At 36.4% G+C, this 19670-nt stretch overlaps 1 protein-coding gene and 1 non-coding gene across 6 annotated transcripts in view; both read left to right on the forward strand.

The window, feature by feature from the left end:
• The window catches only part of CCAR1 (cell division cycle and apoptosis regulator 1), a 65895-nt gene that overhangs the window by 20593 nt on the left and 25632 nt on the right, over window positions 1–19670 (forward strand). For 4 of the 5 annotated variants that reach the window (XM_022590736.3, XM_089897577.1, XM_022590735.2 and 1 more), the window contains exons 9-17: window positions 2591–2720; window positions 2979–3140; window positions 5665–5890; window positions 6480–6593; window positions 7138–7304; window positions 8039–8249; window positions 9066–9149; window positions 12287–12472; window positions 17296–17487. In XM_022590736.3, the coding sequence (XP_022446444.1) occupies window positions 2591–2720; window positions 2979–3140; window positions 5665–5890; window positions 6480–6593; window positions 7138–7304; window positions 8039–8249; window positions 9066–9149; window positions 12287–12472; window positions 17296–17487 (1472 nt within the window). The remainder of the gene's footprint in view (window positions 1–2590; window positions 2721–2978; window positions 3141–5664; window positions 5891–6479; window positions 6594–7137; window positions 7305–8038; window positions 8250–9065; window positions 9150–12286; window positions 12473–17295; window positions 17488–19670) is intronic. The other variant, XM_030759229.2, reaches the window with a different exon arrangement.
• On the forward strand, window positions 6942–7006 carry LOC115801546 (small nucleolar RNA SNORD98). Its single transcript, XR_004021846.1, has one exon. It is a non-coding gene; the product is annotated as a small nucleolar RNA SNORD98 (small nucleolar RNA).

The raw sequence follows: 19670 nt of genomic DNA on the forward strand, positions 1-19670 counted from the left end.
GTTCAGACTAACACACAACTGTTCGGTTATTGAAATAATGAGAGTATGGTATTAATTACAAAAAAGGCAGGAACTTCCAGAATACTTGAAAGGAAACGTAAATATCTTGTGTTAAGCACTTCTACTTGTATAGCAATTTGGAAGTGTTTTATTTTATTTCTCTTATTCAAAGACATACTCTTTGTGAACTTAAATATCAAAACTAATAATCCCCTGTCCCCCTATTGGCATCTTGTCATTTACAGAAGAAAATGTTTTGAGCCTTATTTTCTTAATGAACATAACATTTTATATACATGTAGAGTCTGGTGGCAGCACTTTATTCATTGAACCATAGTGCATCAAATAAATGAGCTGTGTTTTATTGTTTTCTTTTCTTTTTTTTTTTTTAAATAAATTTATTTATGGCTGCGTTGGGTCTTCGTTGCTGCCCACCGGATTTCTCTAGTTGCGGAGATTGGGGGCTACTCTTCGTTGTGGTGCGCGAGCTTCTCATCGTGGTGGCTTCTCTTTGTTGCAGAGCACGGGCTCTAGGCACATGGGCTTCAGCAGTTTAGGCTCGCGGGCTCTAGAGTGCAGGTTCAGTAGTTGTGGCGCACGGGCTTAGTTGCTCCGCGGCATGTGGGATCTTCCCAGACCAGGGCTCGAACCCGTGTCCCCTGCATTGGCAGGCGGATTCTTAACCACTGCCCCACCAGGGAAGTCCCTGAGCTGTGTGGGGGTTTTTTTGTTGTTGTTGTTGTTATTTATTTATTTATTTATTTTTGGCTGCATTGGGTCTTCTTTGCTGCACGCGGGTTTCTCCCTAGCTGTGGCAAGTAGGGGCTGCTCTTCATTGCGGTGCATGGGCTTCTCATTGCATTGGCTGCTCTTGTTGCGGAGCACGGGCTCTAGGCATGCAGGCTTCAGTAGTTGTGGCACGCGGGCTCTAGAGCGCATGCTCAGTAGTTGTGGCGTGTGAGCTTAACTGCTGCGTGGCATGTGGGATCTTCCCGGACCAGGTCTCAAACCCGTTTCCCCTGCGTTGGCAGATTGATTCTTAACCACTGCACCACCAGGGAAGCCCTGAGCTGTGTTTTAAATTTTCTTTTGCAAATTGATAATTTGAAACTCTGTACGTTTTCTTATCAAAATAATATTAAAAATGATAGCCTTGACTTTAGCAGAAGTCTACTTAATTGGTATTTTTAAAAAATGTAATTGTGGCATTTTCTCTTATCATAAATTGACACAAATATAGCAAAGTTATAAAACAGATTTCAGTGTAATGAGCTATTAAAATGAGCACCCGTGTAATCACTACTTGTTAACTATTTTTCTTTTTTAATAGTTTTACTCTACGTATGCATGCTCATAAATATACTTTAGCTTTGTTTGTTTTTGAATTTTACATAATGTGTGATTCCACCTATATAATGTTTTGTGTAAGACTTTTGTTCAACATTATGTTTTAAAGTTTTTCATATTTATTCCATGTGGCTCTAGTTTCTTTGTTTTCATTATTGCACAATATTCCATTGTATGAATATTGTACAATATTCCATTGTATGAATATTGTACAATATTCCATTGTATGAATATTGTACAGTTTATATGTTTTTCTTTGCTAAACGTTTGGATTGTTTCTAGTTTTTGTTTTCTGAAAACACTGCTGTGAGTGGTCATAATGCAAGCATTATGACATTTCACCCCTGTTTATATTAAGCATGCCTTTCCTAAAAGAGAATCCTTTCCTATATTACCAGAATCTACTGTCACTTCTAAGAAAAAGCATTTAGATACCCTGTTTATATTCAGACCTCCCCAGTTGTCTCCGAAATGTCTTTTAAAAAGGTTGTTTTTTGTTTCCTAAACGAAAAGGTAGTCAAGTTTCATGTGTTGTATCTGGTTATGTTTCTTTAGTCTTTTTTATTCCAAAATGGTTTCCCACTTTTTGTTTCTTCGTTTATAACATTGACTTTTTAAGAAATTGGTCTAGTTGACTTGCAGATTCTTTCGGAATGTTGTGTTCTGGATTTGTCTTGATTCCTTGTGATATTTTCATCTTGTTTCTCATTCTGCCATATAAACTATAAACTAGAAGTTAAGTCTAAAGGCTTTTGGCAAGACTACATTATAGGTGATGTTTTCTAATTCATACTGCATCATACTAGAAGGCACGTGTAGTTAGATTCTTCTACTATTTTTGATGTTAAATTTGATTACTTGTTCAAGTGGTGGCCGTAGATCTCCATTATAGAGGTTCTTTTTCTTTGTGTGGATAATGTCTGGATGATACTTTGGTGCTCTGCGAATGTCTTGTTGTATAGCGGTCTTTGGTTTAATATCTGTAGGTCAGAGATTGGCAAACTACAGCTCTTGGATTTGGTCTGTGGCCTGGTTTTCTATGGTCCCTGAGCTAAAAATGGTTTTTACATTTTTAAACAATTATTTTAAAATATACAAATATGCAGATGGTCTCTACCATTTACCATTTATGGGTCACAAAACCTAAAATATTAGCCAAATTTTTCTGTATAAAATTTGACCAAGTAATGCTTTTGAGCTTCATTTAAATAAATTAAAACATCTTTTTCTGTGTCTTTTAAAGCTGGTTTATTGCAACCTCCTGTCCGTATAGTTTCACAGCCACAACCAGCACGAAGGTTAGATCCACCATCCAGATTTTCAGGAAGAAATGACAGAGGGGATCAAGTGCCCAACAGAAAAGATGACCGAAGGTATGTTTTTAAAAGTATACTTTTGATGGTGGTGATGGTTGCACAGTGTGAATGCACTTAATGCCACTGAACTGTATACTTCAAAATGGTTAAAATGGTAAGTTTATTATATTATTTATATTTTACCACAATTTTCAAAAAGTTATTAAAAAATGTATACTATGGATTTTTGCTTATATTACCTGTGACATTTATTTCACTAAAGAACTCTTCAGTAATGCCAGAAATAATAGTAATTTTAGAAAAATTTGCTTTAAGTCGTGAAAGGGAGAGAGAAAGACGTAGATCCAGAGAAAGATCTCCTCAGAGAAAACGTTCCCGGGAGAGATCTCCTCGAAGAGAGAGAGAACGGTCACCTCGGAGAGTTCGACGTGTTGTTCCACGTTACACAGTTCAGTTTTCAAAGTTTTCTTTAGATTGGTAAGTTCTTTTTTTCCCCATTGTTTTCTTAAATTACTAATTTCATAATTTTGTGTAATTTGGAGGAATGTGATACATTGAGAGATATTTTTCTTACAACTTTCATTTCCTGACATTTGGTGCTCTTAGTTATATAAGGGCAGAAATGCATTTGAAGTAGCATTTTAGTTCTTTGCAAGAGTGCATTATTTTCATACACTCATTAAAGATACCAGCCACTGAAAAAGGCAGCCCCTCTGTAATGGAGTAGTTCCTTAAAGGTAAAATTATTTAAGATTCAGATTTATTGATAACTTTATTAAGGGCACCCATAGTTCATTGTGTATGATGAAGTAATGATACAGTAGTGACCAATTATTTTAAGTTAGCTGTGGCCATGTAGTATAATAGAAACGCAGGTCTACATATATACTCACAAGACACGTAACATATACACATGTGTGTGTATACATCAATACATTTTTTAGCCTTTGAAATCAGAGGTAAGTAGAAAGTTACCAAGAATTTCTGAGCTTCACTTGTGAAATGGAACTTATATCAACTAGCAGAATTATTGTGAGGTTGAGTTGATTTCATGTATCTAAAGCACTTATAACCCAGTATATGGCAGTTGTAGATACTCAGTGGTGGTTGGGATGTGGTGACCAACTAGGTAATAGCTGCAAAATCATAATTCATGTAGAGGCAAATTGGTAAATGACTAATTTGCTCTAATGGAAAGGAAGAATCATCTAAAGGTCTCGGGGTTGGCAATTGTGTGTAAGATAAATTAATAGATGGAAAAAACAAATTTACAGTAAAATAAGAAAAATGAATCATTAATAGTGTTTAAAGCTGTTCGGCATAGGAACAAATAACTGTGCGCAGTGTCTTGAGAGGGTATTGCTGCATTTCAACAAAGTATAATAATTAATATTCATAATACTGGCCTACAAAAGTTAAAATTTCTATTTATTCAGTTCTAGATTGAGTAAATCAGTGTAGTATTTAAGCTACTCAGTGCCCAAAAAAATCTTGCTTGATGACTTTGCTTAATTGTTAATGTAGTAGATGTTCATTTACTCTTGCATGTGGTCAAATCATCAACTATTCTTAATTTTTACTAGTTTTCTTGTTATCCCTGTTTACTTGTATACTTAAAAAATATCTTGTCTGCATATTTCAGAGAAATTCATTGGAAACAAAACCACTTCTCCAGCCCCAGAAATATTAACTAGAGCAGCTCTGCTTTTAAACTCATCTGTTCCCAGTCTAGAATGCTATTCTGGGAGGAGCTGATACTTAGGATATAAATTGAGCAGCTGTCTTTCTCCTTCCAAGTTAAATCTTCACAGTTTCACTTCATTACTTTTTTGCTGTACGCGGGCCTCTCACTGTTGTGGCCTCTCCCGTCGCAGAGCACAGGCTCCGGACGCGCAGGCTCAGCGGCCATGGCTCACAGGCCCAGCTGCTCCGCGGCATGTGGGATCTTCCCGGACCGGGGAACGAACCCATGTCCCCTGCATCGGCAAGTGGACTCCCAACCACTGTGCCACTAGGGAAGCCCCATTCTATATTTCTTATTTTTAGGTTTCACATAAAAAGACATCCTTGTAGATACATTAGTTCATATTACGTACTCTTGCCTTTAGTTGTCATTTGAAAGGACGGTGTAGTTATCTTTTCATCTTACAGACTATTGGTGTTTTCCACTTTTCATTATGCTTTTTTTTTTTTTTCATTTTTTTTTTTTCATTTTTTTTTTTCATTATGCTTTTAACAGAAATCTCTTGGCCTATTAACCAGATTGATTTACTTTTGAGTTTCTCTCCTTTAAAAGCTCTGTTTCTTAGGAAAAAGTAAATCATCCTTTAAAAAAAAAAATTCATTATGCCAGATTTAAAAGGCAAGAAACTTATCCTCTCTTTACATAGTAAGTAATCAGGTATGGATCTTAATCATTAGATAGAGAGGTATGGAGATGTGGATAATCCAAAAAAGTTTGGATTTTGTTTTCATGTAGACTTTTATATTTAATTTTAAATTAACTATGCCTGATCTGGGATCTTAATGTAGAATAAAGGTTGTATTTTTTCCGACACTGTATAAACCTGATTGAGGAGCACTCATACTAATTGGTACCACTCTTATTCCTTTTTTATATCCATTTTATATGAATCATAATTTTCTCAAAAATGCAGCTTCAACTGAGGCAGAATTGCTTTTGTTCAGATCTTTTCTGGAGCTTGAAGTTATTTCAAAGGGTCTTGTCTAAATGAATTTTAAGCTACACACAAAAAATAAAGAAATAACGGTAACACGTAGATACTAGTTATTTATTCAAAGCTGTAAGTAAACATATTTGAAAATGCCATTTCCATGTACTTCTATGTAAATCTATATAGCTCATTCATTAACAGTGACTGTTCATTTTCAGCTGGCTGTTAACTGTATCAGATTATATATTTAGCTTTAGAACTGAATGAACCTTTGCATAGTATTTGGTGTTAAGGCTCTTTATTCACTCCTTATGTCTGTTTTTCAGTCCTAGTTGTGACATGATGGAACTAAGGCGCCGTTATCAGAATTTATATATACCTAGTGACTTTTTTGATGCTCAGTTTACATGGGTGGATGCTTTCCCTTTGTCAAGACCATTTCAGCTGGGAAATTACTGCAATTTTTATGTAATGCACAGAGAAGTAGAGTCCTTAGAGAAAAACATGGCCATTCTTGATCCACCAGATGCTGATCACTTATACAGTGCAAAGGTTTGTATTCTGTGATACACAGCTAAAATTTCTGAGTAGTTATTCATATTAAGAATGTATGTGGAATTAATCCTCAGAAAGTGGTTATTACATTTAAGATCTGAATGCCTGTGTTTTCTTCTTGTCTCCCAGATTCTGTTTTGGTTATTTAAGTAATATAACCTCTTTTTGCCTTAACTCTTGAGCTGTAAAAATGTTGTTATTGCTTTAACATTTTGAACCTTATAAAAATGTGAAGATGAAGTTCATTTTATTGAGCTTTTTGGAATGTTCTATGACTTCTGGTAGCCCCAGATAAAAATGTAATGTTGGGTGAATGCACTATATGTGAGTCTTCAGGGTAACATTCAGTACATTGTTTATGGTCATTAGTTTTCTGCTATTCGAAAAACATTGATCAAAAAGCATTCCTTGAAAAGTTAAAACTATGTAATTATAAGGTATCTAATACCATTTCTGCTATAGTGTTTTACTTTCCAATTTTATAAAAAACTTCAGATATCTATTATGTAAGGATAATTAGTAGTGCTTCTCATTTTTTTACATTACTTTAGACTTTTGACAGGATTGAATTATTTGACTATAATAGGTAATGCTGATGGCTAGCCCTAGTATGGAAGATTTGTATCATAAGTCATGTGCTCTTGCTGAAGACCCACAAGAACTTCGAGATGGATTTCAACATCCTGCTAGACTTGTTAAGGTAAAGTGAAACATTTATTTAAACTTTAGGTGTATATTTGCTTTGCTTAGTTCTAACTGTGTATATATAGAATTAAAAAATACTACCATTTAAATTTTGTTGATTTGTTTTATATCTAATTTTAATATAGTTACGGCACTCAATGATGTAGATGTTTTTCTCATTGCAGATTAACGGCTATATCTTACTTGTATGTCACTAGTTCAACTGTCGTTTTGATGTTTTGTATTTGAAGCATAGTAAAATCTTAGTGATAATGGGTTTAGTGTATCAGGCTGCTCTTAAACTTTGAATTATAGCTTGTTTCTTTAAAAGAACTTTTTATCTGAGGAAATATTTTAGAAGGATGAGTTATGATGTATAAATCCTATTCCATTGCTGAAATGCAGTGTGGAACACGATGAACTGAACTCTTCCTTGACTGACAGATACCCGAGGTAGTAAAAATGATATTAGAAAGGTTTGTTCCTTTACTTTTCCAGTATTTCATTTGTAATTTGACAAGTTGCATAATATATGTAAATGATTCTTTGTTTTAAATTAGTTTTTAGTGGGCATGAAAGGCAAGGATGAAGCCATGGCCATTGGAGGCCACTGGTCTCCTTCGTTGGATGGACCAGACCCAGAAAAAGACCCCTCTGTGTTGATTAAGACTGCTATTCGTTGTTGTAAGGCTCTGACAGGCATTGATCTAAGTGTATGCACACAATGGTAAGTACCAATTCATTTCTTGATTAGAAATGTTTTTCTAATAGTTATATAGATGTTCTTGTCTATCAGCCTTCTCCCCCACCCCTTATTTTAGCAATCTTGATCATGCAGGTAATCTCAAAGGAAAATACTAATTTTAGCAAAAGTTTATTTGGTGCCAAAAATGTTTGGGGGAAAAAGGATTAAGAACTAATCAAAATAAACTGAAATTTTTAATGTTTTGTTATGCTGAACTTTGGAAGTTGGATGTATGTTGAAAATATTTTTCATTTCATGCATAGCTGGAGAAGATCGTCAAGAGAGAACTTCATTTCATTATAATTCTTTTGTTATAAAATGATGTAGTTGCTGATTATTTTTGTTCAGCCATATTTTCTCTTGAGGCTTATTTGTCCTGTGTATTTTAGTATATTTCTTGTGACTTAATTGAGAATATTCTTTTTTTAGCACATGAAATCTGAACAGCTATCCAGCTTCTTCAGGTATTCTCTAAAATATGGGTAGCTCTGTAATCAAACTTTGAAAATGCCTTGGGGAACATATTCTTCTTTTAACCATAAAATATTGTACAAATGTACCAAAAGAGGAACTATGGCTTCTATAATTTTTTTTTCTTTAGACCAACCTCAAGTTCTTGCAGCAAAATTTCTTTACTTGATGTGCTACAAGTGAACTAGGGTCTTTAAAATGTATTTTAGAATTTTTTTTCCAACATGCTTCTTCCCTTGCAACAGGTACCGTTTTGCAGAGATTCGCTACCATCGCCCTGAGGAGACCCACAAGGGGCGTACAGTTCCAGCTCATGTGGAGACAGTGGTTTTATTTTTCCCGGATGTTTGGCATTGCCTTCCCACCCGCTCAGAGTGGGAAACCCTCTCCCGAGGATACAAGCAGCAGCTGGTCGAGAAGCTTCAGGGTGAACGCAAGGAGGCTGATGGAGAACAGGCACTGAACGCTAATCCCTTTTTCTATTTCCGCTTCTCACAGGCACAGGAACACAGGCACAAATGCACACCACACACTACATAACAAACACACATGGAGGAACATAACTCGTAACAGCGACTGGTAATCCAGCTTTCAGCAGTATAGTTGTATGTTCTTTTCTCTTAAAAAAAAAAATCTGTCTATTCTAACTTTAAGAGTGCTGAGACCTCAAAGGAAAATAAGTTGTGCTTAAATTGCACAGAATTTTGTTTTTATCATAGGTCTAGTTGCTGGAATCTGGGACCAGTTGTTGAGCAAGATTCAGTATTAAGCCATTTTAAACATTTTGCCATTTTCTAAAATTTAAAAAATTTTCTCTTTCACGGTCATCAGTTCTAGTCATGGATATTTGAAATTGGACAACCACAAGTCTGAGAGATTTGAAATTTCAGGCTATGTGGCATCGTCTTTGGTACATTTGAAAGGTCTGACTAAATCAGTCTTAACTTTGGGTGGCTTGAAAATTGGGGCAAGATCACACACTGTTTGGTTAGTGGAGATCGGCAGTGTTTGTGCATCCCTGATATCCTTTGTGTTGTAATTTATCACCCTTTTGTGTTTCACAGATCTGGCTTTGATTGGCTGATGAGTGTCTTTGTGATCAGTTAAAAGTGGTAGAATGTATGTACGTGGACTTGCCTAAATAATAACTTTAGGAGAAGACAATCTGAAACATTTGTGACCTTGCACAGATCAGCAACAGACTTTTAAAAGTAAATTACCTTTATTTTAAGGTTTCAGAATAGTAATTCTGTTCTTTACTTTGTATATCAGGATGAAGAAGAGAAGGATGATGGTGAAGCTAAAGAAATTTCCACTCCTACCCATTGGTCTAAACTTGACCCGAAGACAATGAAGGTAACTTTGAAAGTAATGGTATTTAATTTGAAATCTCTGAACAGGAATAGAGGATGTTGTGGACAGTAGTTTTTCAGATATAAGCCATTAGAAATGAAGTCCACTGGTTTTATATAAATATTCTTTGTTGTTTTTGTGTGTGTGTGTGTGTCAAAATTAAATAAAAGGTGACTTCATACATCAGTTCAGCCACTGTCGAATGTAATATACATGCACCTATAGTATGAGCAATATTTGCTTTTTGCTTTGGGAACTAACGAAGAGGTGGAATTTCTGCACTTAATTAACTTAAATTCAAGCAGAAGGAATGAAACATAGGAAAAAGATTATGCAGCTTTTAAATAAAATTTAAAAATAAAATGTGGATTGATATACATCTGAAATAGGAAGAAGATAATTTAAGAGCCTTTTTTGAAAATCTTTGATTAACCCATCATACTAGTTTGTTTTTGCTCCCCAGCGTCTTTGGACCTATTATCTTTTTGCAGTTTTGCATCTCTGGGCCTATATTGTGAATGGAGATCCATAGATTCTACGTACATAAATTCTACATAGATCAGAAGCTGGCTTGCTTTTGCAACTTCCTGTTTAACACATAAAAGCTGACCTTTTTATTAACTTCTGTCCTCAGCAAAATACAGGTTTTTTTCTTTTTTATGAAAGTCTAGTTTTTAAACCAGCATTGCTTTGTTTGTTTGTTTGTTTGTTTGTTTTTTGTGGTACGCGGGCCTCTCACTGTTGTGGCCTCTCCCGTTTCGGAGCACAGGCTCCGGACGCGCAGGCTCAGCGTCCGTGGCTCACGGGCCCAGCCGCTCCGCGGCATGTGGGATCTTCCTGGACCCGGGCACGAACCCGTGTCCCCTGCATCGGCAGGCAGACTGTCAACCACTGCGCCACCAGGGAAGCCCAACATTGCTTTTTTAGTAGAGAATGTGTATCATAAGAATGTGCTCTTCTTACACTACGCCAAGTTATTTTCCTCAACGTCAGGTTTCATATAGAGTGCTATAGATTCAGAAAGTTAGATTAAGCCTGCACTCCAAGGACTTTTTGTCAAACTGATGGCTCTGCTATTGTTTCTTATTTTAAAGTTTGTATTCCTTTTCTTCTTTTTATGAATAGAAATTTATTATTTGTAAAGCACATTTCCAATAAAATTGGGATAATTTTCAGTATCTCTCCCTTAATAAAGAAAAATTTTAGTAAACAAGATGACAAATTACCCATATTATCGCGAGAAATTTTTTTTTCTTTTTTAACATCTTTGTTGGAGTATAATCGCTTTACAATGTTGTGTTAGTTTCTGCTGTATAACAAAGTGAATCAGTTATACGTATACATATATCCCAATATCCCCTCCCTCTTGGATCTACCTATCCCACCCCTCTAGGTGGTCACAAAGCACCGAGTTGATCTCCCCATGCAATGCAGCTGCTTCCCACTAGCTGTCTATTTTACATTTGGTAGTGTATATATGTCAATGCTACTCTCACTTCGTCCCAGCTTACCCTTCTCCCTCCCCATGTCCTCAAGTCCATTCTCTACGTCTGCATCTTTATTGCTGTCCTGCCCCTAGGTTCATCAGAACCTTTTTTTTTAGATTCCATATATATGTGTTAGCGTACGGTATTTGTTTTTCTCTTTCTGACTTACTTCACTCTGTGTGACAGACTCTAGGTCCATCCACCTCACTACAAATAACTCAATTTTGTTTCTTTTTATGGCTGTATAATATTCCATTATATATATATGTGCCACATCTTCTTTATCCATTCATCTGTTGATGGACACTTAGTTTGCTTCCATGTACTGGGTATTGTAAATACTGCTGCAATGAACATTGTGGTACATGACTTCTTTTGAATTACGGTTTTCTCAGGGTATATGCCCAGTAGTGGGATTGCTGGGTCATATGGTAGTTCTGTTTTTAGTTTTTTAAGGAACCTCCATACTGTTCTCCATAGTGGCTGTATCAATTTACATTCCCACCAACAATGCGAGAGGGTTCCCTTTTCTTCACACCCTCTCCAGCATTTACTGTTTGTAGGTTTTTTGATGAAAACTTGTATTCCTTTTGATTATAAATATAAGGCATGCTTATTTTAAAAATTGGTGTATGCATAAAAAATTGAAGAAAAAAAATTCTCAAGCCTTTCATTCAAACACAGCTTTTCTTTAAAATTCTATGCATTTATATATGGAATTTAAGAAAAAACAAAACTGTTATGAAGAACCTAGGGGTAAGACAGGAATAAAGACTGTGTCCTACTAGACCTGCTAGAGAATGGACTTCAGGATATGGGGAGAGGGAAGGGTAAGGTGTGACAAAGCGAGAGAGAGGCATGCACATATATACACTACCAAACGTAAGGTAGATAGCTAGTGGGAAGCACCCGCTTAGCACAGGGAGATCAGCTCAGTGCTTTGTGACCACCTGGAGGGGTGGGATAGGGAGGGTGGGAGGGAGGGAGACACAAGAGGGAAGAGATATGGGAACATATGTATATGTATAACTGATTCACTTTGTTATAAAGCAGAAACTAACACACCATTGTAAAGCAATTATACTCCAATAAAGATGTTAAAAAAATTCTAAGTATTATTTTCCATTATATTTTCTGGGTACAAGCTGGTTGGTTGGTTGGTTGTTTGGTTCTAATCATGTTGTGTAAAAAAGTTGCTGTCTCCTTTTCAATTAATAATAGAGTTTCACATGTAATTATTTTTAAATGTTCTATACTGTTCCATTTAGTTGATGTACTGCTTTTTTTTCTTTGGTATTACCCTTTTATTGGATATTTAGATTCTTCACCTTTTTGGAGGAAGGGATTATGACAAGGAATGTATCCATATAAAAAGTTCCTTTCTTGTGTTTAGGTTATTTCCTTAGGGTAAATTCCCAGAAATTAGAATTTCTGGGTCAAAGAGCATTAACTTCTTCAAAGCATCTTAAAACATGTTGCAAATTATTTTCAAAAAATACTCTGTCGGTTTGCATTTTCACAAACCTTTTTATGAGCTGTACAACTGTCCCTTTCACCAAAATTTTTTAAAAAATCATACAAAAGATCATTGCACAGTTCCCTATTTCACTATCCTGCTTTCTTTTTCTGTGTTTTTATGGTGTGTATATTTAGGTAAATGATCTCCGAAAAGAATTAGAAAGTCGAGCTCTTAGTTCCAAAGGGTTAAAATCCCAGTTAATAGCCCGATTGACAAAACAGCTTAAAGTAGAAGAGCAAAAAGAAGAACAAAAGGAATTAGAGAAATCTGAGAAAGAAGAGGAAGAGGAGGATGATAGGAAATCTGAAGATGATAAAGAGGTATATACTCCTAAAAATACCCTGTACCCCTTTGTAAGCATTTTCTTCTCCCACCCCTTCAGCCGCTGGAAGCCACTGATCTGTTTTCCTGTAGTTTGCCTTTTCCAATATATCATGTAAATGGAATTACATAACCTTTTTAGTCTGACCTCTTTAACTTAGCATGACGCATTAGAGATTCACCCATTTTATTGTGTTTCTATAGTTTGTTCCTTTACATTTCTGAATAGTATTCATAGTATCAGTGTATCAGTTTGTTTATTCATTCTCCACTTGAGACACAGTTGAGTGATTTCCAAGTCACGTATTTTATTCCTCCCTCTTGAAAATGAATAATAATGTTTTAGATATAAAAAATGAAATGAAATTTGGTGGACAAAGCCACTAAGTTCAGAGATGGAGTTCTAGTGAAGTGCTTCTGTGAGAATTGTGCTGCTTTAAAGCTGTGCGTTTGATTGCATTTCAGTCCTTAAGACTCAGAGGCTGTTTATTCACTCCCATTTATGCCTCAGTCTTATGCCCAGAAGAGTAACTTATGGATGTTTTCTGAATTTGAAACATGGGGATATCAGAAGTGTGTTACAGCACCAGTAATTGGATAAACTGACATTATGTGTTTCCCGATGGAATGCATTGTGAAGTATACGTCATTATTTATGAAGTATTCCTGCCGAAAATGTTTTACCTTAATCTAATTTTAAGAAAACATAAATTTAGAATGTACGAAATTCTACAGAGCAGCTTGTCTGATCTTTCAAAAAATGTCCATGTAATGAAGGAAGAAAAATGGTTTAGATTACAGAAGGTTAACAAGACATGACGACTGAATGCACTGAGCGAAACTTGACTGGATCCCGGATAGAGGGGGAAAAAGCCATAGAGTATTTTTGGGGTAATTGGAGAAATTTGATTATGGATGTGATATTAGATAATGAAGAACTTAAATTTCTTGGATGTGATAATGATTTTGTAATTATGTAGGAAAATTACCTTGTTCTGAAGAGATGCATAATTTCTTATTTTACTATATAAGTTATATTTATTTTTATAGTGAAACTGTCTCAGAGTTGGCCAGCAGGAGGCCTTTCAAGTTGTCTTCTGTGTTCTTGGAAATGTTCTCGTCATTTTCTGAGAACTTTCTTATTTTGCAGCACAATACAGTGTTTTAGTCTCGCCGTGTGCTACCCCTGCCCTATTACTGAAACCAGCCATTTCCCCAGCAAGTCCTGGTACCTTTTAGTGAAGAATGGTACATCACATTTACTACAATAAAGTCATAAGTTTGTACTAATATCTCCAATTCTACTCCAGCATCACAGAGTTCATTCTAGTTTTCTCTCTTCCCATGTATCTTAACTCCTTTCTCCAATAATGAGAAACATACCTTCTATTATACTTAATATATTTGCTTACTTTCTCAGTTGTCCATCACACTCCCTCTCCAATTTGAATATCCTCACTCTGCTCTCATTCCCTGCCCTGTGCTTTCTCTGTATGGATACCTTCCTTGCTTCATTTGGGTTTCAATTCCTGGTAACTGGGCAGCTCATCTGCTCTGGGCCATTGTAGCACTCCTTCCTCACAGCCTCCATCCCCTGTATAGACACCTGCTTTGCTTGTAGGAATTGCTTTAGAACTGAATTGTTCAGGACAGGAAGAGCAGAAAAAGAAGGCAAAGAGTTGATTTTCACTTTTTGATGTTAGTGGCCTTTGGTGCTCAAATCCTAGATCCATTGATTTATTGGGGTTCAGAATTGGTGATATCATAATTCTTATTCTGTGTTCACCTATTCCCCTCATCTGCTGTTTGGTTACCCAGGTGGTACAGGTTTGCCTTTTGGTAAATTCATATAGAAGAAGGCAGGATCAATACTTGATTCTTCTCTTTCTTTCTTTTTAAAATATAGAATATTAGGACTTCCTTGGTGGTCCAGTGGTTAAGACTCTGTGCTTCCACTGCAGGGGGCATGGGTTCAATCCCTGGTTGGGGAACTAAGATCCCACATACCGCATGGTGCGGCCAAAAAATATTTGTGTGTGTGTGTGTGCTGCTAAATCAAGCACTATTTTTGTTTGTTTATCCAGCTTTCATGAAAATGCATTGGTTCCCTGCCATCTTCAGGTGGTTACCTGTTTGTTTTTATTTTAATTTTTTAATTTTTTTTGGCTGTGTTGGGTCTTTGTTGCTGCTTGAGGGCTTTCTCTAGTTGCAGTGAGCAGGGGCTACTCTTATTGTGGTGCGCGGGCCTCTCATTGCGGTGGCTTCTCTTGTTGCGGAGCACGGGCTCTAGGTGCACAGGCTTCAGTAGTTGTGGCACACGGGCTTGGTAGCTGTGGCTCGTGGGCTCTAGAGTGCAGGCTCAGTAGTTGTGGCACACGGGCTTAGTTGCTCCGCGGCATGTGAGATCTTCCTGGAACAGGGCTGTAACCCATGTCCCCTGCATTGGCAGGTGGATTCTTACCCACTGTGCTACCAGGGAAGTCCAGTAACCATTTTTTTGGTTTTTTTTACATCTTTATTGGAATATAATTGCTTTACAATGGTGTGCTAGTTTCTGCTTTATAACAAAGTGAATCATTTATACATATACATTATGTTCCCATATCTCTTCCCTCTTGCGTCTCCTTCCCTCCCACAGTAATAGTTTTTTGTTTTGTTCCCTTGCTTTTGTTTTCTTTAAGGAATTCTGATGTCTTGTATTGACCTTTTTTGCTTCCTCAACATTGGTCACTTTTTCTTGAATACTTTTCATTTCTTTTTGATTTTTAAGATTTCCACATTACCTTCTGTTCTTTTAAGGCATTATCTCTTGAGTTTATTTTCTTTTTTATTCCTTCTAGTTATTTTTAAATTTCTGAAACTATCTTTTCTGATTGTTCCCTAAATTCTGTCACCTTATTTTCTTTTTGTTTTTTTTAGATATGGACCCTTTTTTTTTTTAATGTATATATTTATTTATTTATGGCTGCATTGGGTCTTCGTTGCTACACACGGGCTTTCTCTAGTTGCGGCGAGCGGGGGCTTGTTGCGGAGCACGGGCTCTAGGCGTGCAGGCTCAGTAGTTGTGGCTCGCAGGCTCTAGAGTGCAGGCTCAGTAGTTGTGGCGTACGGGCTTAGTTGCTCCGCGGCATGTGGGATCTTCCCGGACCAGGGCTCGAACCCGTGTCCTCTGCATTGGCAGGCGGATTCTTAACCACTGCACCACCAGGGAAGCCCTGGACCATTTTTAAAGTCTTTATTGAATTTGTTATAATATTGCTTCTGTTTTTTTTTTTTTTGATGTTTTGGTTTTTTGGCTGCAAGGCATGTGGGATCTTAGCTCCCTGACCAGGCATCAAACCTGAACTCCCCGCATTGGAAGGCAAAGTCATAACCACTGGACCACCAGGGAAGTCCCTGTCACCTCATTTTCTACTTTAAAATTCTTATTCATGTTGTTCTTTCATATCTTGTAACATTTTCTTTTCCTTTTTTAAATATTTATTTATTTGGTTGTGTCAGGTCTTAGTTGTGGCAGGCAGACTCCTTAGTTGCGGCTCGCCGGCTCCTTAGTTGTGGCATGTGAACTCTTAGTTGTGGCCTGCATGTGGGATCTAGTTCCCTGACCAGGGATCAAATGCAGGCCCCCTTCATTGGGAGCACAGGGTCTTAACCACTTTGGCACCAGGGAAGTCCCTGTAACATTTTCTTAATGTCTTTTAGCACACTTTAAAATAGTAAGTTAAGATTTTTATCTGCCTTTTGGCCATGGCTTTCTGGCCCACTTTCATTGTCTGCCAGAGATGTGATTCTGCTCCTTGTTCTTTTTTTTTTTCTAATAATAACTTTGGGATTTGACCTCAGTACTTTTCTACTGCTCGTGTTTATGTGAATGTAGTTTGCCTAAAGTTTATTAGGAGATTGCTTCAGATAGCTTTTCTAACTTCACAGAGCCCTGTGTTCTGTTATTTTCTTGTTCTGTCAAAAAATATGGTGGCTTGCTGAGATTTCGATCTTTATTGCCCTCTATCACTTTTTATCTGGGCCTTCTCCTCCCTTGTCTCTGTTGTCCCTGTCCGGCTCACTATTGATTTTGCTCTCAGAAGTTTCTCCTCGTTGTGGGGCCCTGTGCTGGAAGGATGCCCTGGTAAATCAGCTTTGCAAGTTCATAGGTGGGGCTAGAATGTCTGGGCCCTTTTAGATCTTAACACTGACCCCTTGTATACCCTCACTCACCTATTCCTATTTTTAGCTGCTATTCTTAAATTTACCTGCTGTGCTTTCCATTGCCTGATTATTTTATGGTTTTCCTGTTCTTAGATCCAACAGGCAACCTCGTTGCTTCCTTCTGCTTCCCCCCCACACACAGATGTCAGTAACACATAGATGTTGGGGTCTGCTCACTTGTATATTGGGGTTTGTGGGGATACCTTATCACCTCGTTTTGTTGTGCATATACATGGATTTTGGTTTTGGTATCTAGATTATTCTGTCTCTTTCTAAATGTGAGGATTCAGGTAGACCCACAAACTATGTTACCACCACTGTTTTCCCAGAATCTCCTGATTTATATGATGTTAATATAGGTTTGTCGGGTTTTTTTCCTCTTTAGAAGGCAATTTCTTATGCTGGGAAATTGAAAAGAAAGAGAATTAGGAGCCATAAAAGCTGCTGTCCTCTTTATTAAATTTGAGCTTTACTCCCTTCTTAGCCCTGAAGGTTGGTATTATCATCGTAAGGAGTCATAGAAATTTGCCCTTTTTCTTTACATATGGTATACATTTGGTATGTATACATAATGTACATGCAGGTTTAACCATTACTTAAAATTTCAAATATGTAGGAAGAAGAAAGAAAACGTCAAGAGGAACTAGAACGCCAGCGTCGGGAAAGAAGATATATTTTGCCTGATGAGCCAGCCATCGTTGTACATCCAAACTGGGCTGCAAAAAGTGGCAAGTTTGATTGTAGCATCATGTCTTTGAGTGTTCTTTTGGACTACAGATTAGAGGATAATAAAGAACATTCATTTGAGGTAATGTTTTAAGTTTGAATTGGGATCCAAATAAAGTTCACACGTTGGTTAATATATCTCTTAAATCTCTTTTGAGTGCCCCTTTCACTGTTTTTGTTTTTTGTATTTTCCTTACAGTGTATTTTTTGGGGAAAGAACCAACCAGATGATGTTCGCTACAGACTCACTTTTGCTTATTGCATTCCTGTGATATGGTTTAAATGTTGTTCTGGCCTCTCTGTTTCCCATAAATTGATATTTGGACCTAAAGTCTCAATCCGGTTCAGGTTCAATTATTTTTTTCCCAAGACTACATCACAAGTAGTGGTGTAGTGGTATGTTCTTTTATCAGGATATTATTGGGAGACATATGATACAATAATCTCTAATTGCTTCTCTTGGGAATGTGGTAGCACTTTATTATTTACTCTAGAATTAAAATACCATTTAGTGGGATTGAAACTTGTGATTGATTTAGGTGTAAGATAAAATAATTGATGTTTATATTTTCAACATGAATCTGTTTCTTTGTACCATTACTTTAGAATAGCTTTACAACAAACAGTTCATGTCATTTTTCAAAACAGTTGAAATGCACTTTCATCCCTAAGTAAGTGATTGCTTCATTCTTTAAACCAAACAATGTAAAATATTCCCAAATATCAGTTTTGTAAATAGCCTGTACAAAATTATAATTGTGTTCAATTATCGTATCTTATCAACATGTCTCACATTGTGTTATTTGATAAATTATACTGTAAAAATCAATCATACCTACTTGACCCAGGAGGCATTGTTCACCAGATGGTAAGATAAAAATGAAGTGCTTAGACTAGAGACATTTGCAAACAAATATAGAGGACTACTGAGGCAATTAATAAACATGAAATGCATGTTTATTGATTTTGAAATAAACTATGTTACAATATTAACATATTTATATTTTTTGAAACATTGATAATTCCGGTAAGCCAGTGACCTTAAACATTATATACAATGTGATTTTATTTTTATTACCAATTGCCATAAATTTAACTCTTAACAGTGCCTGTCATGTAGTAATCATTCAAGAAGTAAATAAATGAAAAAAAATAGTCTTTGGTATTACTGCCTAAAAAGTATATACTGTATACCTAACGGATGCTGTAAGAGGATGCCAAATTAATGCTGTTCGGTGGAAACAAGGTGATTTAGGAACAGCCCTCTGCTAGCAGAATGATCCTTTGTCTTCCTCTCCACCTAACATACCCCCTTGGTTAGTTTCCTTTTAATCTGTCATTAGAATGTAAGTCATTTTGGTATATGAATTTAAAAGAAATTATTACTAAGAAAAACCGTATATCAATAATAAATAAATTTTTGACTGATTTAATTTTAATGCTAGGTGTATCTTTGTCTTTCACTGCTTGTAGATGAAAAGAGATGTAGAATTAATACTTAGCTTCTAGTTACTTCTCTAGGTTTCTTCCAAGCTAACACATTTTAACTGCTTTTTTGTTTTTTGATTATTTATTTATTTTTGGCTGCCTTGGGTTTTCATTGGTGCACATGGGCTTTCTCTAGTTGTGGCGAGCGGGGGCTTCTCTTGTTGCGGAGCACAGGCTCTAGGCGCACGGGCTTCAGTAGTTGTGGCACGTGAGCTCAGTAGTTGTGGCTTGCGGGCTCTAGAGCACAGGCTCAGTAGTTGTGGTGCACAGGCTTGGTTGCTCCGCGGCATGTGGGATCTTCCCGGACCTGGGATCGAACCCTTGTCCCCTGCATTGGCAGGTGGATTCTTAACCACTGCACCACTAAGGAAGTCCCTTAATTGCTTTTTATTTGAGTAATAGAAGATAGAAAAGTCTAAGAAAAATATGTGACTCTTGCTATTTACTTACACAAATGGAGATTTTATTTAATTTTTACATTAATGATTAAGAGAAAAGAATTCTCAACATCTTAATGGTCATTTTACTGATAATAGATTTCTTTTTATTTAAAATGTATAAAGATGGCATGAATGAAAGAAAAATACATTGTAAGATCAATTATAGTTTTAATACATTGTATATTTCTTTCTGATCAGGAGAATAGTCTGATTGAAGTGTTTTACCAATTATACTGAACACATTGCCAAAAATTACATATTTTAGAACTGTTGTAACTATTTCAAGTTCTAGACCCTTTTAATCTGTTGAATGCAATTTCCTTAGATATATTTACAT

The sequence above is a fragment of the Delphinapterus leucas genome, chromosome 16 (genome assembly GCF_059928025.1).
Source record: "Delphinapterus leucas isolate spDelLeu-1000000601 "Yukka" chromosome 16, BTC_Dleu_Yukka2, whole genome shotgun sequence".
Lineage (NCBI taxonomy): Eukaryota > Metazoa > Chordata > Mammalia > Artiodactyla > Monodontidae > Delphinapterus > Delphinapterus leucas.